This window comes from Somniosus microcephalus, chromosome 27, assembly GCF_052327205.1.
Source record: "Somniosus microcephalus isolate GS21.2 chromosome 27, FLI_Smic_1.0, whole genome shotgun sequence".
Taxonomy (NCBI): Eukaryota; Metazoa; Chordata; class Chondrichthyes; order Squaliformes; family Somniosidae; genus Somniosus; species Somniosus microcephalus.
Genome location: NC_141013.1, coordinates 14,960,130 through 14,983,668, shown reverse-complemented (window position 1 = coordinate 14,983,668; position 23,539 = coordinate 14,960,130). Strand labels below are relative to the sequence as shown.

Below are 23,539 nucleotides of genomic sequence, written 5' to 3'. Positions count from 1 at the left end.
ATGGAACAGCCAGGACGATACCAAGTGCTGTGGGGAGGAGTTGTCGCCTTATGTCAAATACTTAAAAGATAATCGTGTACTCATAAAGTTAAATATTTATAAAATATGGAACCTGACTATAAATATAATCCACCGTTATTTTCTGTTTTAAAACGAGAGAATAAATGCGCGTATTCCTATTAAGTCACCTCTCCTCCACCCTTCTTTGGTATTGGTGGCAGCCGCGGGGGGGGTGTGTCACGGGTCACACAGAGGTCACGGGGCCCGAGTGTGAAATGCTGGGGTCGCGGAGTGTGCTGTGGCGGCTGGGCCGGGGGCTGCTGCAGGGTCCGGGCGGTCGGTGAGTAGCTGCGCCTTTCATGCGAGGGCCCGTTTCCATGGACACCAGCCGCCTCTGCCTCCCTTTAGTTGAACAGCGCAGGAGGCCACTCGGCCCATCGTGCGCCGGCTGGCTGGTCATTCAGTCCCCACTCACTTTCAGTCACCACCTCCGGAACATTGCCCAACTCAGCCCCTTCACTGCCGAAATCTCTCTTACATCCCGTTTGTCACCCCTAAACTCTACTATTCCAACATCTGTCCTTACCATAATCACTAAAAAAAACCCCACAGATGATCTGGTCATTATCTCATTGCTGTTTGTGGGAGCCTGTTGTGCGCAGATTGGCTGCTGCGTTGCCTCCGCAAGATCCTGCAAATCCATTGGCAGGATAGGCGCACCAACATCAGTGTTCTCGCTCAGGCCAACATCCCCAGCATCGAAGCTTTGACCACGCTCAATCAGCTCCGATTGATGGTTCACATTGTCCGCATGCCCGATACAAGACTCCCAAAACAAGCGCTCTACTCGGAGCTCCAACACGGCAAGAGAGCCCCAGGTGGGCAGAGGAAATGCTTCAAGGACACCCTCAAAGCCTCCTTGGAAAAAGTGTAATATCCCCACCGACACCTGGGAATCCCTGGCCCAAGACCGCACAAAGTGGAGGAGAAGCATCCGGGAAGGCGCCGAACACCTCGAGTCTCTTCGCCGGGAGCAAGCGGAAGCCAAGCGCAGACAGCGCAAGGAGCGCACGTCAACCCAAGCACCCCACCTACCTGCCCCTTCAACCACCATCTGCCCCACCTGTGACAGAGACTGTAGGTCCTGCATTGGACTCATCAGTCACCTGCAAACTCATTTTTAATGTGGAAGCAAGTCATCCTCGGTTCTGAGGGACTGCCTAAGAAGAAGAAGATGACAACAGTGACTAGACTTTTAAAAAAGTACTTTGTTGGCTGTAAAGCGCTTTGGGATGTCCCAAGGTCATGAATGGTACTATAGAAATGCAAGTCTTTCTTCCCATCTTCCATAAATTCCAATTTGTCCAAAAACTTACACGTAGGCTGTCCTGCATTCTCCCAACACCCTTGCCCTTACTGACCTGCATTGGCTCCTAGTCTCTCAAAGAATTGTTTATGTCTATAAATCCTTCCAAGGCATTGCCTCACCTTTTCTCTGCAATCTGCTCCATCTCTAAAACCCTCCCCAAACACTCCATGCCTTTAACTCCAGCCTTCCATGCACCCCTCTTCCATGTACCCCTATCATTAGTGGCAGCACCTTCTGCCACCTCAATCTTAACTCTTGGAACCCAGTCTCTGAAGCGCTCCACCTTATTGAAAAACCATCTCATCCCCCCCTCCTGGCTCAGCCTCAATTTCCTTATGCCTAATTCAAATGGTACTACTAAAATGCAAGTTGTTATTGAATGACCAATCAATCTGGTTTTGTTGGTGTTTGAGGAAGAATGTTGGCCAGGTCATGGAGGCCTCTCTGCTCCCTTTCCAAATGAGCCACGGGATCTATATCATCCGCCTAAACCAGTCAGATGGGTTTACTGTCTTGCCCAAAAGGCAGCACCTCTGAAAATGCAGCAGCTTTCAGTACTAATATATAAAGAAAGGATGTGGAAATGTTTGGCTGAAACGAGGAGTTCAGTAGCATAGGAGGGTGGAGAAGGGGTCAAATGTTCATTGTTCACTGTCACAAGACCATCGTATGAGTTCTGAATATTGCACTAATTAAAGTAAATGCAGTCTATTTTCTTTGTTTAAATCTTTACTGTGTATTCGTGCTAACGTGCCTACATTTTTCTTCTCCCAGTTCTCATGTCGGTTCAGTGGAGACCCAGTGCCGACTGGTACACACAAGTTTACAGAAGCTGCAGGAACTAGCAGAAAAGGAGAGCAGCTCCACAGAGCTAACACAAGCCAGGCAGTCAGCAGATTTCAGGTATTCCACCTCCTTTGTCAGCTGTACAGTTTTAAACTAGATATCTGGTGGGGGCAACCAAATGTCTAATTGTGAGCCAAACAGTCCAATTTCAGGAGTGGCCACCCAGAAATTGTGATGTTTGAAAACTGAACAGGTAAACTCCTGTTTTCTGAGACAGGATCTGAATAAAGATTGCATGCAAAATGATTTGGCCTCTCATGTGGAGCCAGGTTCCATTTTGCATATTGGCAATCGGACTGGTTCACACAGGTAAGCAGTCTTTTTTAAATGCCTAGTCTGTCTTTGAACTGGACAAAAGGTGCTTAACCTTTTCCTGTCTGATAATAGTACAGAACTTTTCCAGATACCCTCTGTTTAGCAAGTGCTGTAAAATCTAGAATGTGTGGTAGGCGGCATTTCAATTGATTTCAGCTCCTCTCGGCTAGAGAGCAGAAAAATTAGCCAGGGTTCCTATTCATGCTCGTTGTCCACGGACCCTTGTTTGAAAGTGGGCATTGGGTTAGAACAGGATTGGGCTGGACTGTGATTTCCCCCTTGTTTGAATAGCTTGCTGACATTCACTTTCTAAGAAGAAAGAATTGACATTTATATTCTGTGCTCAGAACATCCCAAATTGCTTTGTAGCTAATAAATTACTTCTGAACTGTAGTCATTGTTTTGTAGATGAATGAAGCAACCAATTTGTACACAGCAAGGTCCTACAAAAGCAGTGAGATAAATGACCAGTTAATCTATTTGTTGAAGGAGAAATGTTTGCCACAGCACTGGCAGAGCTCCCTGCTCATCTGTCATAAAGTGCCATGGGATCTTTTATGTCTACTTGGACAGGCAGGTGGGGCCTGGTTTAAAGTCTCAACTAAAAGACAGTATCTCTGTTAATGCAGCACCCCCACAGTATGGCTTAGACTATGTGGTCAAGTTCGGCAGTGGACCTTGCACCCATAGCATTCTGACTCGGGTGAGAGTGCTAGGAACAGGAGCAGGCTATTCAGCCCCTCGAGCCTGTTCCACCATTCAATTAGATCATGGCTGATCTGTATCTCAGCTCGATTTACCTGCCATTTAAGTGAGAGTGCTATCACTTAGCCAAGCTGCCAGTATGGAGAATGGCTCCTATGTGAGGAACCAAAGGGCTACCTGTGTCCATGGAACCATACTCCAGCAAGAGTCAATGCCTTAAGGTGAGGATCTTTGGGAGAACATAGTAAGGAATCTGCTGTTGTACCTTGTAAGTATGGAGCAGACACATTATGTGCTGGTATGAGTTGAAGGAATTTAGCATAAATTGGTATTGTGTGAATAAGAACACAAGAAATAGGAGGAGGAGTAGGCCATACAGCCCCTCGAGCCTGCTCCACCAGATCGTGGCTGATCTTCTACATGAATTCCACTATCCCCAGGTCCCTTGATTCCCTTAGTGCCCAGAAATCTATTGATCCCAGTCTGGAATATACTCAACTCCTTTCCATCTGGCTTTGCAGTGGGTGTTGTAAAACTGTCACTCACTTCATGCTTAAAAATTCTTCGCGGCATGTTAGCTATTGCAAAGATTAGTCACAGATAGTACTGAATGCTGTAGTTTCTCAGTACAGCTGGATTACCATGCAGGACAAGGAAGGATGCTGATATATGATGGACCTGCTGCCTTCGTAAGCTGAGCAGTATATCCAATTAGAAGACCCAACATAGCAGTCCAGCAGACTACTGGATATTGATAAAAGTGATGACATTTCCAAACAGGAGATTAAATAAGGGCTTTATTCACTGTATAGGAGGGGTACTTGCCACTTGCCCTCCCAAAGTAAAGATCCTCATCATTGATCATTCCTCCAAGCTTGCAATTACTTGTTTATGGTCAATCATTGGTGCAGGAACGAAGTACGTTGTCATAAAATGTACAACAATAATGAAGGGCTGCCCACAGAACTGATGTATTGGACTGAAACGCAATGAGCCAAACGGCCTTTTCTCATCTACAGATTATTTGTACTGTTGGTTGATTGTTATTTGTGTATCGTTCACAGTATCCTACCTCCAATGCCAGGACAGGAGAGCTCTTTGCGCTGGGGAGGCAAAAAGTACGAGGATCTACACATAGTGCACATCAAGGCAACATATAATAAGTAAGTATCTGATGCAGTGATATTTAGTGCAGGATTCACTAATCTGAGCTAGGTACTAGTTTGGGCCACTATAATTGGACCTCTCTGCCCCAGGTTAAGAAAGGGGAAAAAGTTAGCCGGGATTCCTACTGCTGATCGCTATTGACTCCTGCTAGAAAGTGCACACGTGGTCGTTGGTTGACGACAGGATTGGGCTTGGCGTTGATGCACCATGTGATCAAATAGCTTCGGGCTCTCGTCCATATGAAAAATGGCCACTTTGCTGAGGTGCTGGAGGGTTGCTGGCACCCAGTCAACAGGCAGTGCCTTCAGGAGAGAAATTTGATAGGATGGGGGGGGAAGAAATGGCAGCGAAAAATCAGAATGCTGTGCTGCAACCTTTAAAACTGGTGTAGCAGCTCCAGTGCCTCTCACTAGAGTGAACATTCGAATTAAATCAATAATTCATTCGAAGTGGTTGATGCAGAAAGCATTACATTTTAGAATTAGATCTATAAAAAATATATAAAGCACCAGCAGTACCTGAGGCCTTGAAAAACTTATTAACTTTTGTTTTTAAAAATGTTTTTAAATCAATACATTCAGAATATAGTAAGTTAATTTTCTGAAAATACCAATAACTCATTCCTAACCAAAGCAACCCTAGGTTTAGGTTTGGCAATAATTATTTTATGATTGAGGTTAAAAATTAATGTTTTTCTGCTTCCTCCTTCTCCTTGCCCAGGCAGCCAAATCTCCATTCCGGGTACCCTCTTCCCTAGCCCGGAACCCACATCTCTCTAGTTTCTCTTCTATCTCCCGCTGTCTGAGTTTGTTTTGTCCATATTTCGTCCACCTCCTGCACCCTTGACCCCATTCCCTCTAAACTGCTGGCTCCCTGACTTCCCTTCCTGGCCTCCATTCTATCTGACTGTAAATGGTTCCTTCTCCTCGGGTACTGTTCCCCTCCCATTTAAAACCACCTTCATCAGCTGCACCTTTTTAAAAAAAAAAAAAAAAAAAAAAAAATATCCTTGACCCCTGTGTCCTTTGGGGCAAATTGCCACCCCATCTCCAACCTCCCTTCTCCAAACTTCTTGAATTTGTTGTCGCCTCCTAAATCCGTGCTCATCTTACCCATAACTCTCTGTTTGAATCTCTCCAATCAGATTCCTACCTCTGCCACAGCACCGAAACAGTCATAACTAAAGTCACGAACGACATTCTTTGTGACTATGATAGTGGTCCATTATCCTTTCCCATTTTCCGTGACTACTCTGCAGCCTTTGACATGGTTGACCACACCATCCTGTAAATCCTCCCCTCCATTGTCCAGCTCGATAGGCTGACCTCACTTGGTTCCATTCTTACCTATCTGATTGTAGCCAGAACATCTTTGGTAAAGGTTGCTCTTCCCACCCCTGCCTCATTACCACTGGAGTCTTCAAGGATTCCTGCTTGGCCACACCTTTTCCTCATCTACATGCTTCCCCCTTGGTGATATCCACAGACATGGGATCAGCTTCCACATGTATGCTGATGACATTCAAATCTACCTCGCTCAACCCTCCACTGTCTGTGTTGTCCAGTCTTAGATAAGCCACAATCTCCTCTAGCTAAACATTGGGAAGACTGAAGTCATCATCTTTGGCCCCCGCCCCAAACTTTGTATCCTTGCCACTGATTTGAAACCCCTCCCCAGCCACTGTCTCAGGCTGAACCACACTGTTCTCGGATAACATCTTGTTCGACCTCCGCCTGAGCTTCCAACCCTATATTCTCTCCATCATAAATACCGCCAACTTCCATCTTCGTAACATTAACTGCCTTAGCCCATCTGCTGCTGAAACCCTCATCCATGCTGGTCATCGTCAGACTCCACGATTCCAGTGTGTTCCTGGCTGGCCTCCCATCATCCACCCTTCATAAACTTCAGCTCATCCAAAACTTTCCCACCCGTATGCTATCCTGCACCGTCCCACTCACCCATCATCCTGACCTTGCTAACCTACATTGACTCCAAGTCCTCCTACACCTTAAATTTAAATTCCCATCCTCATGTTTAAATTCCTTCATGGCCTCATCCCTCCCTATCGCGACAACCTCCTCCAGCCCTACAATTCCCCCCAAAATCTCTCTTCTTCTGACACTTGTACATCTTCCCCCACCCCACCATTGGCAGCTCTGCCTGAAGCCACGTAGGCCCCAAGCTCTGGAATTCCCTCCTTAACCCCCTTTCCTTTTCACATCTCTCTCCTCCTTTAAGACCCTCCTTAAAACTCATCTCTTTGACCTAGCTTTTGGTCACCCCACTTAATATATCCTTCTTTGCTGTGACATCCATTTTTTGATTATGCTTTTTTGAAGCGTCTTGGGGTGTTTATTTTTAATGCTAAAGGCACAGTATAAATGCAAATTTTTGTTGTAGTTTAAAAAATAATTAGACTTCTTCCATGGGGAGGACTGGTTGGAGGAGTGAGTTGGATGCTGGTCTATGATTTCTTAGTGTAAATACAGCCCAGACTCTCGGGATGGAGGTCTCTTCTACTGACTGAAATGACATTGGGGTCATCTCAACCCATTTCCCACAGGTACTGTACCCACAGCACTAAACTATCAGCAGTAATTGGCCAGAGAGGTCCTAGTGTGAGTTTTGTGGGACCCGGGCAGAGTGGAGAGATCTTTAGTCTGCAAGTAACCTTGCTGTATTTGACCTGGGATTGTTCCAAATGGAATTGTGTATCAGCACTAACATTCTTCACCTCAGTGAACACGATTTAAAAGAAATGTGCAATAACTGAAAGATGATTAGCAAATTTCCAGTGATTCTTCCCCCCCCCCCCCCCCCTTTTTCTATCTCTTACACACTATTGTTTTTTTCTAAGCACACACGTTCATGTTATTACCCACGAGGGGCAGAGCATGGTGCGGACTTCATGTGGTACCGAAGGGTTTAAGAATACAAAGAAGGGGACCCCAATTGCAGCTCAGACTGCCGGCATTTCAGCAGCAGCGGTAAAGCAGCTTTCCTTTTCCAGTATAAATGCTTGGTTTACACCTGTTTAACGGATTGGCTCTGTTTTTCATTGCTGCATCTGGGAAACCTTGCAAAAGCAGTTGCATTGCCTTTTTTAGGTGTACTAATCCTCGTGTACACAATTCAGTAAACTGCTTTTAGGGGCTCGATTGTACAGTGGCTTAAAACAGTGTCTTTTCAGCTGAAGAGTCAATCCAAACTGATGTGATAGTTTTCTCTCTTTGCTGGCTGTATGGGTTCTACATGAACTGAGTTTGGGCAGTCTCAATCCAGTTAATAGTAGACATGGTCCCACAGGACTAAACTGCCTCTGATTTGGCATCTAGCTGGTGATTTTTGGAGGAGCTGCAAAGATGGCTGGTGTGGAAATGTCACGCTGGTGTAGTAAGGATTGCTTCATGATTTTGGCATTGGATCATTATTACCATCGTTGATGTGCTCTGGGAGTGCTTGATTGAGCAGCGTAGAGGGAGCTTTAATCCGCATCTAACCCATTCTCTGCTTCACCAGGGAGCACTTGATGCCGATACTGGTTCCATTTCTCAGTACTAACATCCCTTGCCTTGTTGAGCACATAAATTCATCAATAACAATTTCCTTTTCCTGATGAGAACCTGTTGCTGTTCTATACCTTCCCCCATTCAGAGTGGCTGAAAATAGTCCACATACAGTATCCTGATTGATGGCAGGTTGAATCTCAGCAATAATTGATGGTATCTGCCAACTGTATCCATGCATTATACATTGTTTCTGTCTATGGGGAAATCGCAAGCCATTGATTACAGAGACTTGCCCAGGATTTTTCACTTTTGTGCTCCTCAGCCTGTGCTTTTTTGCCATTCAGGAAGCATTGTATAATTTATCAAAAACATTTTCAAAAATTATATCCCACTCCTGTTTCCTGGGGCCCTATTTGGTGGTGCTGATGCTGGTGTAAGACTATCATGAACTTACTGTAGGGATAATGTGACGTGTGTATTGGTCACTCACATGCTTGAATGAAATGCGAGTTGGGGGGTGTGGGCAAAACTCCAGGGTAGCCCTTCTGTCTACTCAGCACTAAGATCGCTCGGATCAGGTTTCTGCACTGGGGCTAACGATGCTGTTACTGGCGGTGCAGTGCAAGCTCATCGCAGGTTCAAAAAATCTGTAAATGTCAGCAGGAGCACCCGAGCCCCCATTTTGTGTGGTTTGCCCCAGAGAAGCAACATTCATTCCTTGAGAAAGTTAAAAGTCGGTGCATTTCGAACCTCACTTCGTGGACATTAATGAGGAGTTCTGTTGGAGGTCTCTTGATTCGTTTTGGGAGGTGCAGCATTTCTTGGTCTGATTTGGGTTTCCATAGCACTTAGTTGGCTGCATTGTTTGTTTGTCAATCTTTGTTGTTTTTCTTTTTTCGCTATTTTTAATTTTTTGTTTCACCTCCTACCATTGCAGGGAGCTGAACTCTATTTCAGCACCCTCAGCTTGGAGGATGGGAATTCCTCTTACACTCAGTTGAGTTGGAGGACGAGGAGGCATTCTGCGGGAATGTGCAGAGGCAGGTCTGCCCCAAGGATGCCGGCCTGTAAACACGGTCACAGTTACTTTTATGGCAGCGGAGATGTGCCTTTGTAACCTGCACTTCTTGGAGGCTTTTCTCCAGGTTTGGATTGTGCCCTCTGGTTGTACAAGCAGAAAGGTAGTCTTGAGATGCTGGCAGTTGAAGGGGCACATGCTCAGTGACTAACTTGTGCCCAACCGACAGGTCAATCTTGTATCAGTAAGTGACCACGCATGGGCTGTTAAAATGCCTTGAAATGTAATGTCCTTGGAAGATGCAAGTGTGGCGAGACTTTCAATTGTACCTTGCATCTTGAATGTGTGCTTTATGGATTACATCGAAATTACAACACGGAAACGGGTCACTCGGTCGAACCAGTCGGTGGTGGTGGTTATCCTCCACGTAAACAGTAGTCCTAATCCCATATGCGTGAGATGCAATAAAGAGGCTGTAAGATTGTGCGAAGACTTGGCTTGCATGAGCTGTGACATGAATCAGTCATTCATGAAAGAAAGACTTATGAAATAATACTGATCGGCCTACGGGTGGCGCTGTCCAGGGAGAGTATAAATACTTGGGCACGGGCCCAGCTTGCGCAGGACATTCTTAACAGGAACTAGTGAAGGACACAACTAGACCTCCATGTTGTAAAACAGTTGATTAAAGCTGTGCTTAACGTTTAGACCAAGCGCCTAGTAGTTTTCTTACGTCAAGCTGTAAATGTGGAACAGAGTGACAGGCAACCCTTGATAGATACAATCTAGGGCCGTCTACTCCTACAATGTTTACTTTTGCTACTCTCTTCCTTTTTACCCCTAAAAAGGAAGAGAGTAGCAAATGTAAACGTTGGTCCCTTAGAGGCTGAGACAGGAGAAATTATTATGGGGAATAAGGAAATGGCAGAAACGTTAAACAAATATTTTGTATCTGTCTAGTAGAAGACACAAAAAGCATACCAAAAATGGTGGGGAACCAATGGTCTAATGAGGGTGAGGAACTTAACGTAATTAATATAAGTAGAGAAAAAGTACTAGAGAAACTAATGGGACTAAAAGCCGACAAATCCCCTGGACCTGACGACCTGCATCCTAGGGTTCTAAAAGAGGTGGCTGAAGAGATAGTGGATGCATTGGTTTTGACCTTCCAAAGTCCCCATGATTCTAGAATGGTCCCAGCGGATTGGAAGGTCGCAAATGTAACACCGCTATTCAAGAAAGGAGGGAGAGGAAAAACAGGGAACTACAGGCCAGTTAGCCTGACATCAGTCGTCGGGGAAAATGCTGGAATCCATTGTTAAGGAAGTGGTATCAGGGCACTTAGAAAATCATAACATGATTAGGCAGAGTCAACATGGTTTTATGAAAGGGGAATCATGTTTGACAAATTTATTAGAGCTTTTTGAGGATGTAACTAGCAGGGTAGATAAAGGGGAAACAGTGGATGTAGTATATTTGGATTTCCAAAAGGCATTCGATAAGGTGCCACATAAAAGATTATTACACAAGATTAGGGCTCATGGGGTTGGGGGTAATATAGTAGCATGGATAGAGGATTGGTTAACGGACAGAAAACAGAGTAGGAATAAAAGGATCTTTTTCAGGTTGGCAGGCTGTAACTAGTGGGGTGCCACAAGGATCAGTGTTGGGGCCTCAGCTATTTACAATCTATATTAATGACCTAGATGAAGGGTCCGAGTGTTAATGTATCCAAGTTTGCTGCTGATACAAAGCTAGGTGGGACAGTAAGCTGTGAGGAGAACAGAGTCTGCAAAGGGATATAGATAGACTAAGTGAGTGAGCAGTAAGGTGGCAGGTGGAGTATAATGTAGGGAAATGTGAGGTCATTCACTTTGGTAGGAAGAATAGAAAAACAGAATATTTTTTAAATGGTGAGAAACTTTCAAATGTTGGTGTTCAGAGAGATTTGGGTGTCCTCGTGCAAGAAACACAGAAAGCTAGCATGCAGGTACAGCAAGCAATAAGGAAGGCAAATGGCATGTTGGCCTTTATTGCAAGGGGGTTGGAGTATAAAAGTAAGGAAGTCTTGCTACAATTGTACAGGGCCCTGTGAGACCACACCTGGAGTACTGTGCACAGTTTTGGTCTCTTTATCTAAGGAAGGATATACTTGCCTTGGAGGTGGTGCAACGAAGGTTCACTACATTGACTCCTGGGATGAGAGGGCTGACCTATGAGGAGAGATTGAGTAGAATGGGCCGATACTCTCTGGAGTTTAGAAGAATGAGAGGTGATCTCATTGAAACATACAAGATTATGAAGGGGATTGACAGGGTAGATGCTGAGATTGTTTCCCCTGGCTGGAGAGTCTCGAACTAGGGGACATAGTCTCAGGATAAGGGGTAGGCCATTTAAGACCGAGATGAGGAGAAATTTCTTCACTGAGGGTTGTGAATCTTTGGAATTCTCTACCCCAGAGGGCTGTGAATGCTGAGTCTTTGAGTATATTCAAGGCTGAGATCGATAGATTTTTGGACTCTAAGGGAATCGAGGGATATGGAGATCGGGCGGGAAAGTGGAGTTGAGGTCGATGATCAGCCATGATCTTATTGAATGGTGGAGCAGGCTCGAGGGGCCGTATGGTCTACTCTTATTTCTTATGTTCATACATGGCACTGTCCCGTTGTTACCTTGGCAGATTCCTTCAGTGCGCCCTCACCTTCTGCACCTGTTCACAGGTCCTGCAGGTAATGTGCATAACATTGAGCATGGTTAACACCTGCTGCCAGGAATGGTGCACTACTGTCCTCAGTCATACAGCACAGAAAGAGGCCCTTCGGCCCATCGTGTCCGCGCCAGCCATCAAGCCCTGTCTGTTCTAATCCCATTTTCCAGCACTTGGTCCGTAGCCTTGTATGCTATGGCGTTTCAAGTGTTCATCTAAATGCTTCTTGAATGTTGTGAGGGTTCCTGCCTCTACCACCCTTTCAGGCAGTGAGTTCCAGATTCCAACCACACTCTGGGTGAAAAAGTTTTTCCTCAAATCCCCTCTGGAGGGGGAGGGAGAACAGCCAGTGGTCGTGGTCCACATTGGTACCAACGACATAGGTAAAAAGAGGGATGAGGTCCTGCAGCAAGAATTTAGGGAGCTAGGTGAAGGATTAAGGAGCAGGACCTCAAAGGTTGTAATCTCTGGATTACTCCCGGTGCCACGTGCTAGTAAGTATAGGAATAGGAAGATAGAACAGATGAATGCGTGGCTAAAGGGATGGTGCAGGGGGGAGGGCTTTAGTTTCCTGGATCACTGGGTCTGCTTCTGGGAAAGGTGGGACTTGTACAAGTCGGACGGTTTACACCTGAACCAGGGGGGAACCAATATCCTTGCGGGGAGGTTTGCTAGCACTGCTGGGGAGGGTTTAAACTAACTTGGCAGGGGGTTGGGGTACAGAGTGGAGCTATAGTAGGGGGTGATTTACGGCCAAATACAGAGGGAAAAACAAGTCAGCTGGGAAGGCAGAGCAAATATGTGAAGGCAAAAGAGAATATGGCAGGGCTGGAAGGCATTTATTTTAATGCAAGGAGTCTTGCAAATAAGGTGGATGAACTGAAGTTGTTGTTGAACACATGGGAGTACGATATTGTTGCTATCACGGAGACATGGTTGAGGGAGGGTCAGGACTGGCAGCTCAATATTCCGGGGTATAGAATCTTCAGGCGAGACAGAGGGGGGTGTAAAAGGGGAGGGGGTGTTGCAATATTAATTAAGGAGTCAATTACTGCTGTAAGGAGGGATGATATATTAGCGGGTTCCTCTAATGAGGCCATATGGGTAGAACTTAAAAACAAAAAGGGGGCAAGCACTTTGCTGGGAGTGTACTATAGGCCCCCAAACAGTCAGGGGGAGATAGAGGAACAGATATGTAGGCAAATCTCAGAGAAGTGCGAAAATAATAGGGTAATAATAGTGGGGGATTTCAACTTCCCCAATATAAATTGGGACAGTCAGAGTGTGAAAGGCTTAGAGGGTGCAGAATTCTTAAAGTGCATCCAGGAGAGCTTTTTGAGCCAACATGTAGAAAGTCCTACAAGAGAGGGGGCGGTACTGGACCTAATTCTGGGGAATGTAGCCGGGCAAGTGGTGGAAGTGTCAGTAGGAGAGCATTTTGGCGACAGTGACCATAATTCGGTGAGATTTAAGGTGGTCATGGAAAAAGACAAAGACGGCCCGGAAATAAGGGTTCTAAATTGGGGGAAGGCCGATTTTAATATGATAAGGCAGGATCTGGCCAAAGTGGACTGGGAGCAGCTGCTTATAGGAAAATCCACATCAAAACAGTGGGAGACTTTCAGAAGGGAAATAGAGAGAGTACAACGCCAACATGTTCCTGTAAAGGTCAAGGGTGGGACCAACAAGCAAAGGGAACCTTGGATGACAAGGGATATACAAAAATGCATTAGAAATAAAAGGGGGGCTTTTGGCAGTTACAAAAGACTAAAGACGGAAGAAGCCCTAGAGGAGTATAAAAAGTGCAGGGGCATACTTAAAAAAGAAATTAGGAGGGCGAGGAGGGGCCATGAAATAACACTGGCGAGCAAAATAAAGGAAAATCCTAAGATGTTTTATAAGTATATTAAGGGCAAGAGGATAACCAGGGAAAGGGTAGGGCCCATTAGGGACCAAAGTGGCAATCTGTGTGTAGAGCCAGAGGATGTAGGCGGGGTTTTAAATGAATTTTTTGCATCTGTGTTCACTATGGAGAAAGACGATGCAGACATAGAAATCGGGCAAGGGGACTGTGACATACTTGAACATATTAGCATCGAGAGGGAGGAGGTGCTAGCGGTTTTAGCGGGCCAAAAAGTGGATAAATCCCCAGGCCCGGACGAGATGTATCCCAGGCTGCTGTGGGAGGCAAGGGAGGAGATTGCAGGGGCTCTGACACTAATTTTCAGAACCTCTCTGGCCACAGGGGATGTACCAGAGGACTGGAGAACAGCTAACGTAGTACCATTATTCAAGAAGGGTAGCAGGGATAAACCAGGGAATTACAGGCCAGTGAGTCTAACATCTGTGGTGGGGAAATTATTGGAAAAAATTCTGAGGGACAAAATTAATCTCCACTTGGAGAGGCAAGGATTAATCGGGGATAGTCAGCATGGCTTTGTCAAGGGTAAATCATGTCTAACAAATCTGATCGAATTTTTCGAGGGGGTGACTAGTGGGGTGGATGAGGGAAATGCTGTGGATGTGGTTTACATGGACTTCAGTAAAGCTTTTGACAAAGTCCCGCATAGGAGACTGGTCAAGAAGGTAAGAGCCCATGGGATCCAGGGTGCCTTGGCGCGTTGGATCCTAAACTGGCTGAGTGGCAGGAGGCAGAGGGTGATGGTCGAACGTTGCTTTTGTGACTGGAAGCCTGTGTCCAGTGGGGTACCTCAGGGATCGGTGCTGGGTCCCTTATTGTTTGTGATCTACATAAATGATTTGGATGAAAATGTAAAAGGTATGATCAGTAAGTTCGCAGATGACACGAAAATTGGTGGGGTGGTAAATTGCGAGGAGGAAAGCCTCCGGCTACAGGACGATATAAACGGGTTGGTCAGATGGGCAGAAAAGTGGCAAATGGAATTTAACCCTGAAAAGTGCGAGGTGATGCATTTTGGACGGACAAATAAGGCAAGGGAATACACAATGAGTGCAGCACGGTGGCATAGTGGTTAGCACTGTTGCCTCACAGCGCCAGGGACCCGGGTTCGAATCCGGCCTCGGGCGACTGTCTGTGTGGAGTTTGCACATTCTCCCCGTGTTTGCGTGGGTTTCCTCCGGGTGCTCCGGTTTCCTCCCACAGTCCAAAGATGTGCGGGTTAGGTTGATTGGCTATGATAAATTGACCCTTAGTGTTAGGGGGATTAAATACGTGGGGTTACGGGGATCGGGTGGGATATGTGTCGGTGCAGGCTCGATGGGCCGAAATGGCCTCTATCTGCACTGTGGGGTTTCTGTGATTCTGTAAGTGGTAGGACCCTAGGAAGTACAGAGGGTCAGAGGGACCTTGGTGTACATGTACATAGATCCCTGAAGGCAGCGGAGCAGGTAGATAAGGTGGTTAAAAAGGCATATGGGATACTTGCCTTCATTAGCCGAGGCATAGAATATAAGAGCAGGGAGGTTATGATGGAGCTGTACAAAACGCTGGTGAGGCCACAGCTGGAGTACTGTGTGCAGTTCTGGTCGCCTCACTATAGGAAGGATGTGATTGCTTTGGAGAGGGTGCAGAGAAGATTCACCAGGATGTTACCTGGGATGGAGCGTCTCAGCTATGAAGAGAGGCTGGACAGGCTGGAGTTGTTTTCCTTGGAGCAGAGAAGGCTGAGGGGGGACCTGATTGAGGTGTACAAAATAATGAGGGGCATAGATAGGGTAGATAAAGAGGAACTTTTCCCCTTAGTGGGGGGGTCAATAACAAGGGGGCATAGATTCAGGGTAAGGGGCAGGAGATTTAGAGGGGATTTGAGGAGGAACTTTTTCACCCAGAGGGTGGTTGGAATGTGGAACTCAATGCCTGAAAGGGTGGTGGAGGCAGGAACCCTCACAACATTCAAGAAGCATTTGGATGAGCACTTGAAATGCCATTGCATACAAGGCTATGGACCAAATGCTGGAAAATGGGATTAGACTGGACAGGGATGGATGGGCAGCGCAGACACGATGGGCCGAAGGGCCTCTTTCTGTGCTGTAAAACTCTATGACTCTAAACCTCCTGCCCCTTACCTTGAAACTATTGACCCCTCTACTAAGGGGAAAAGTTCCTTTCTAGCTACCCTATCTATGCCCCTCATAATTTTGTACACCTCAATCAGGTCCCCTCTCAGTCTTCTCTGCTCTAAGGAAAACAACCCCAGCCTGTCCAGTCTCTCTTCATAGCTGAAGCGCTCCAGCCCAGGTAACATCCTGGTGAATCTTCTCTGCACCCTCTCCAATGCAATCACATCCCTCCTGTAGTGTGGCGACCAGAACTGCACACAGTATTCCAGCTGTGGCCTAACTAGCGTTTTGTACAGCTCCATCATAACCTCCCTGCTCTTATATTCTATGCCTCGGCTAATGAAGGCAAGTATCCCATATGCCTTTTTAACCACCTTATCTACTTGTCCTGCTGCCTTCAGGGATCTATGTACGTGCACACCAAGGTCCCTCTGATCCTCTGTCCTTCCTAGGGTCCTACCATTCATTGTGTATTCCCTTGACTTGTTAGTCCTCCCAAAATGCATCACCTCACACTTTTCAGGGTTATATTCCAAGTGCCACTGTTCTGCCCATCTGACCAACCCGTCTATATCGTCATGTTAGCGCATCAGAATAATTGTTCATAGCAGACTCACAGCTTTGATCTTGTGCAGGTAGCTAGCCTAATGTGGGATGCGCAATCTGGTCATCAGCTCAAATTTAAAGGGATGCGAACACTTAAAGCTAAATGACTGCCTACAAGGACAAATATGGGGAGGATGCTCCAAAGTCCCATAAAAGGCAAACCTCCTTGCACCCACCTAATGCAGATGAACACGCACTTTGCCAGCCACCAAACAAGAAGTCAGGTGCTGTACCACTCTGTTATAGGCCCACAGAGTATGTTTGTGCCTCTACATTGGGTTTCCTTTTATTTCTTTTCTGTTTTCTTTCCTCTTTCCCCCCCCCATCTTTAAAATTTCATTTGTAGTTTTGCTAAGACCAAAACCATATTTGTCCTTGTAGGCAGTCACTTAGCTTTAAGTGTTCGCATCCCTTAAATTTGAGCTGATGACCAGATTGCGCATCCCACATTAGGCTAGCTCCCCACACAAGACCAAAGCTGTGAGTCTGCTATGAACAATTATTCTGATGCGCTAACCCCACTAAATTACAGGCAGTCTGCTCGCTGTGTTGACTAGCTTTGTGCCGGCAACCAAGCAGGAATAAAACTAAAACTTAACCTAGATTGACAAAAACCAGAGAAGCCACAGTAAAAAGTTGCCAGCTGGGAAAGAATTAAACTCCCAATGAAATGTGATATTGGACAGGTCATCTTAACCATCCATATGCGTTGCAACTTGGGTAGTTGGTTATCTGTTATGATGGCAACTTAATATCTTGAAATAAAAACATATGATTTGGAGGCGCAAACATGTAAATTGATCAGGTGGAAACAATGAAAAGAGTTCACAATTTGTATATAATTAGCTTTAATTGAATTTTGAAATGTGTGCTGTTTTTCTGCAGCCTGATCTGTTTTTCTGGGAAGAAAGTGGTGAATGTGATTACTTTTCAATGAAATGAGGGGCTCCATTTGCCAGTGTTTTTTAAATATGCTCAGATCCTGTCTTAAAACAGGATTTGGATGATTAGTGAGGTGGATTAGCTGAAAGAGCTTTACTTGCTTCTATGTCAGTTATTTAGATGTGTGCTGTTCCTGCAATAGTGTCTCTGTTTGTATTAAGATGTGCTCGCTTAAGCCTCATTTTCCAGCGAGACTCGCTCGTTTTATATTTGTTGCAAAAATTACAGCAAAGATCTAACATTTTAGTAATTTAGTGTTTGTTTCCAATTTTTTTAAGTCATACATATTCAGTTTATAAAATCTATGCAGCAGTGTCTGCCTTCTAGCACCGTAATCTGTTTTAATAAACTTTACTAACTCTTCAACTCTACCAAAAAAATGAAACTCGCTATTTGAGTTACTGTTGGTGTAAAGCATAGATTTTCAATCTATGTTTACTTACTAGCAAGCTATTTCTGTTTCTGTATACTAATATTAGCATTTGTTTTCTTTTGGGTATCGGACACTGTATTGCAGAAGCTGGATAAGAGGGTCCACGGTAGTGTTTCAGCATTTGTGAGGGATCCTGGGCAATGTATCCTGTAAGCTGCGCCTTGTTCTCCGCGGCCTGTTTCTTTTAATGCGCGGTGTTTTTAAATTTCTGCGCATGCGCGGTATTTACAGTGAAAGCTGGTGAGTAACCTGCACAGGAGATTACTGTGCGGCCGCGCACCTTCGGGGGACCATTGATCCTGGGAGCGTGTCACTATCTAGGAGGGAGCGTGTCGCTATCTAGGAGGATCCCGCGCCACACACACACACACACACACACACACACACACACACACACACACACACACACACACCCCACCAAATAGCAGCCATGAATTTTTCATTAAATGTTTAAAATCTGTTCAAATGCTTAGCTGCAATTTTTATCAATTGGATATGTCATACATATTTGTGTGATTCTTTCATTGGTCATACACTTTGAAAATGGTGGGATGTGGCAGGTTTATAAGGAATAGCTCCAGCAGGGGGTGCTATTACCATGTAAACATGAATTAACAGGGAACAAAAGTACACGCACAAAACAGTGAAAGGTGAAATACTGATTCATATGTATCTATACATACTGTTACAAATTTCGAGTCTGTGACTGATGTTCTCCTGAGTACAATCGTGCAGTTGACTCCTGTAAGTAGTCAGTGCCTTGTGTTCAGGAGCATGCCCATACTGTTCAGTATCCAATTTTATCATAGTGTAACTCAAGGGTGTAACAGTAGGACCGACCGCCTTTGAACATAACTGGATTGCATGTCTATCGCCCATGCCTTTGTGCGCTTCTCAAGCCTTTTTGAAGATGGACTGAGAAACGCCCAGTGAGACAAAACTATATACGAATCGTTAAACTGCTTTCTTTTACAGACCGCAAGTAAACAGTCAAAGGAAATTCCACTCGCCTCGCTCAATCTCGTTTGTCCTCTCAAATAAAAAAAATTAACCACACGACCTGACCCTTTCATGAACTGGCTTGAGTATAAACAAAGACAGGCATTTGCAATGTACAAAAAACTCTCCTGGAACACACAACATTGGAGCCACAACGTCTGCATGCACTTAATTACAAACCAAGCCTGGGTTCTAATCTGCTGCCTCAACAGCAATTAATGTTCGAACTAACTCAGCCAGGGTTTCTGTAGCATTAAAGGAGCACATACTTTGGTAATAAGTTCGTGTCACTCAATAACAGCACATCCTCTGATTTGCTGTGAGCAGCCCTGTGGATGATTCACTGGTAATTTAATTTGTATAAAAAAAAGGTGTGCGCACATTGACATTTTGTAACCGTTCCTGTGTCATGTTTCTCGGTCACATTTAATGATATGTAAATTTCTTCCAGCAATTGTTTTAAATAAATAAAAGAGAGCCAGTCATTTGGAATCTTCTCTTCTTAGGCAGTCCCTCGGAACCGAGGATGACTTGCTTCCACATTAAAAATGAGTTCGCAGGTGACTGATGAGTCCAATGCGGGACCTACAGACTCTGTCACAGGTGGGGCAGACGGTGGTTGAAGGGGCGGGTGGGTGGGGTGCTTGGGTTAGCGTGCGCTGCCTGTGCTTGGCTTCCGCTTGCTCCCGGCGAAGAGACTCGAGGTGTTCGGCGCCTTCCCGGATGCTTCTCCTCCACTTTGTGCGGTCTTGGGCCAGGGATTCCCAGGTGTCAGTGGGGTTGTTGCACTTTTTCAAGGAGGCTTTGAGGGTGTCCTTGAAGCGTTTCCTCTGCCCACCTGGGGCTCTCTTGCCGTGCCAGAGCTCCGAGTAGAGCGCTTGTTTTGGGAGCCTCGTATCGGGCATGCGGACAATGTGACCCGTCCATCGGAGCTGATCGAGCGTGGTCAAAGCTTCGATGTTGGCCTGAGCAAGAACACTGACGTTGGTGCGCCTATCCTGCCAATGGATTTGCAGGATCTTGCGGAGGCAGCATTGGTGGTACCTCTCCAGTGCTTTGAGGTGCCTGCTGTACATGGTCCATGTCTCTGAGGCATACAGCAGGGTGGGTATCACTGCTGCTCTGTAGACCATGAGCTTAGTGCCGGGTTTGAGGTCCTGGTCTTCAAACACTCTCTTCCTCAGGTGACCGAAGACTGTACTGGCACACTGAAGGCAGTGTTGGACTTCGTCGTCGACATCTGCCCTTGTTGACAGTAGGCTTCCGAGGTATGGAAAGTGGTCCACGTTGTCCAAGGCCTTGTTGTGGATTTTGATAATCGGGGGGCAGTACTGTGTGGCGGGGGCAGGTTGGTAGAGGATCTTTGTCTTACGGTAAGACAAAGGTCCTCTACCATTTGGAATATACACAGAAACTACACCATTAACAGAAAATACCTTAACATAGGAGTCAGAAAGTGCCAAAGACTTGAAAAAGTAATCTTTGCAATTGCACTTTTAAAAAGAAAAGGAGAAAGGACAGCTATTTCACCCTGGGTCTGAACAGCGATTCAATTTTGATTGACTTCACCTTGCACAGTTCGCTCACCAAATGCTGATTAACCTGAGGTGTTCTGTATACTTCACAACAATTAGAATTTCTGGCCTTAAAAGGACATAGCCCCACTCTTAAACAGCAGAATAACATATTACCTGGCATAGCACTCTTGTCTGTAGAACACAGTGTGTCACCAGACTTGCCATGAGCAACACCACTGCCAATCCACCAACTTATTTACCCTATTTGTCTATAATGTAAAGACTTTATATATGCAAACATGCCACATTTTGAAATATTTTTGACCATTTTACCACAGAGGATTTGGGGAAAGAAGATGTATATTTAGGGGTTATATTTAAGAGGTATATTCATTCAAGTTTTTTTTTTAAAGCACTGCGACGATAGGTAATTGACCGACACCTCAAACCCATTGTGTTGAGTGATCCCTGGACCCGAGTGTTCATCAGTCTGGTGCAGGCCCTTCCTCACTTAACGCATGGATATAAAAGATAGGGACAGAGACTCACGTAGTCAGGTTTTAAAACAGAAAGCTGCAAGGACAAGCTTTTGCCAGGCTCAGAAGGAGAATTAAGGAAGGTAGTTAGGAATTTTTTTTTTAAATCAAAAGATGACATGGGGAAGCATACATTGACAAGTTGTACTGATTAAATTAAGCACATCTAATCATAACTGTATGTTTGTTTACTGTGAAATAAAACAGCTTAAGGATTCATATCTAGCCTTGGCTTACCAGTTGTTTTTTTGCCCCACATTCTAAAGACTTGGAGAGGCATAAGAGGGCACGTGTGAAAAACATGAATAGCTGGTTCAGATCACAAGGATGTACCTCTGGGTTACATTATTGAATAAATAGATATTGAGCACTGTGATTCTACTTCAGGCATGGGATCCACTTACGTGCTGAGGGGGATTGACAGGGTAGCTGCTGAGGGGTTGTTTTCCCCCGGCGGGAGAGTCTAGAACTAGGGGGCGTAGTCTCAGGATAAGGGGTCACTCATTTAAGACAGAGATGAGGAATTTCTTCACTCAGAAGGTTGTGAATCTTTGGAATTCTCTGCCCCTCAAAGGGCTGTGGATGCTGAATTGTTGAATATATGCAAGTCCGAGATAGATTTTTGGGATAGATTTCTAGAGGAACCAAGGGATATGGGGATCGGGCGGGAAAGTGGAGTTGAGGTCGAAGATCATCCATGATCTTATTGAATGGTGGAGCAGACTCGAAAGGCCATACGGCCAACTCCTGCTCCTAATTCTTGTGTTCTTACAGGGGTGACTGATGTCAGAGAACTGGATAAGGTATCTACAGCAGACCCAAAGTTATAATGCTGCACTTCAGGTCTGTCATGTACTAACAAGGACAGATTTCTGTGGCCTACTTTTAAGGCAGACATGTGCAATGTGTAAGCTCCAGCAACAGAAATAGAAGGTCGTATTGGCACTGACTGCCCTGGTCACCTGCTGCTGTGCTGCTCTCCTTGGGGCCTACAGTACTCTGACCCAAGCCATGCCTCCCTCTTCTGCCAAACTTCATGGGGTACTTCTACTGCTTCATCTGTGAATCACAGAACTTTGTGCCCGCCTGCAGCTCTCTCAGACATTCTTTGAGAATGAAAGTTTTAAAATCTCCTGGCCAATGTTCCCTGTAATTTAATTTGGGCCACGCGGCCCCTTTAACTGGCTGCATTTAAAAGCCAGTGAGCTTGCTGCCTGGGTTTTCCAGAGTGCTCCGCGACCGTGCAGCTTAAAGGGAACATTACTCCTGGCTGAATAATTTTTGGGTGTGCTGTCCCCTTTAAGCTGCTGCAGGCCTTTTAAATCCTGTAGTACGTTAGTACCCAGCTCCCACCCAAATGTTGAGCTCCCCATCTCAGGGTTCCATAATACCTGAAGCTTTCCATTAATATTGTAATCAGGCCGATGCCAGAACATACAGTAGGGGCAGCCAATTTTCAACCCAGTGGACACGGGAAAATGTCCTTGCTCTTCTAACAGAGCCTTGGAATCTTTAACCAGCAGATGGGGCCTTGTGCTACCAACTGAACCAAGCAAAGAAAAGATAGACTTGCATTTATATACAGGAAACTCTTGATTTACCGGCACCTAAATAACCAGAAATCTCTGTTAACCGGCAAAATTCAGGAGTAGGTTCAGGTAAGTTTTACTTCATATTAGTGGCAGTTCCTGGATCTGTGGCTGTGTAACTGGGGTTCATGCACTTGTTGCTAAGCAACAGGGACGCTTGGTCTGTGGCCGGAGTTCCTGCACATGTTACTAAGCAACAGGGAAGCCTGGATTTGTTGCTGTGTACGGAACTCTCGTACCTTTTATACTATACCTCTCTGTAATCCAGACTTTTTGATAAACCGGCACCATGCCGGTCCCGTTGGTGCCGGATAATAGAGTTTCCTGTAGCGCCTTTCACGGCCACCAGATGTCCCAAAGTACATTTTTGAAGTGTTGTCACTGTTGTAATGTAGGAAATGCAGCAGCCGATTTGCGCACAGCAAGCTCCCACAAACAGCAATGTGGTAATGACCAGATGATCTGTTTTTGTTATGTTGATTGAGGGATAAATATTGGCCCAGGACACCGGGGGATAACTTTCCCTGCTCTTCTTCAAAATAGCGCCATGGGATCTTTTACGTCCACCTGAGCGAGCAGATGGCGCCTCGATTTAACATCTCATCTGAAAGACGGCACCTCCGACAGTGCAGCACTCCCTCAGCACTGCGCTGGAGCGTCAGCGTAGATTTTTGTGCTCAAGTCTCTGCAGTGGGGCTTGAACCCCCACAGCCTTCTGATTCTGAGGTGAGGGTGCTACCAACTGAGCCACAGATGACACTCAAAGCAGACAATAACAGATTGGTTAGTGTTAGAGAGAAAATCAGAGGGAGAGCATTTCAAAAGCTGCTGTTGCACAATACCAAGCGGTTGTATCAGAGCAGAATTGAATAAGGTGGCATCAATGACTAGGGAGAGAACTAACACTCTCTTTTTGAAAGCTTTGTCATTACTTTTAAAAGAACTAATCCTAAATAAAATGTTGCTGTTTTTGTTTTGTTGACAGAAAGCGACTGATCAGGGAATATCCTTCGTGCGTGTGGTGGTGAAGGGTTTGGGACCTGGCAGGATGGTGAGTTACAGAATTTAGACTGCTGAAATGGATCGTGCTGTTCCCTTCGCACCTCTTGATTCTTGTCACCCTCTGTGCTGTTTCACTAGCACATCCCTGAGATCTCCACATGTATTTGTTCAGCAACCTGTTGCTATGTATTTGAATAATATTTTCTTCTGAAGTGCTTTATTGCAGTGTGCACCA

At 45.5% G+C, this 23,539-nt stretch overlaps 1 protein-coding gene across 1 annotated transcript in view; it reads left to right on the top strand.

Annotated features, from left to right (window-relative positions):
* Positions 1-227: 227 nt before the first annotated feature.
* The window catches only part of mrps11 (mitochondrial ribosomal protein S11), a 33,690-nt gene continuing 10,378 nt past the window's right edge, over positions 228-23,539 (top strand). Inside the window, exons 1-5 of the mRNA XM_085968570.1 lie at positions 228-340; positions 2,144-2,272; positions 4,300-4,398; positions 7,263-7,392; positions 23,288-23,353. Coding sequence (XP_085824696.1) covers positions 276-340; positions 2,144-2,272; positions 4,300-4,398; positions 7,263-7,392; positions 23,288-23,353 — 489 coding nt within the window. The 5' untranslated portion in view covers positions 228-275. The remainder of the gene's footprint in view (positions 341-2,143; positions 2,273-4,299; positions 4,399-7,262; positions 7,393-23,287; positions 23,354-23,539) is intronic.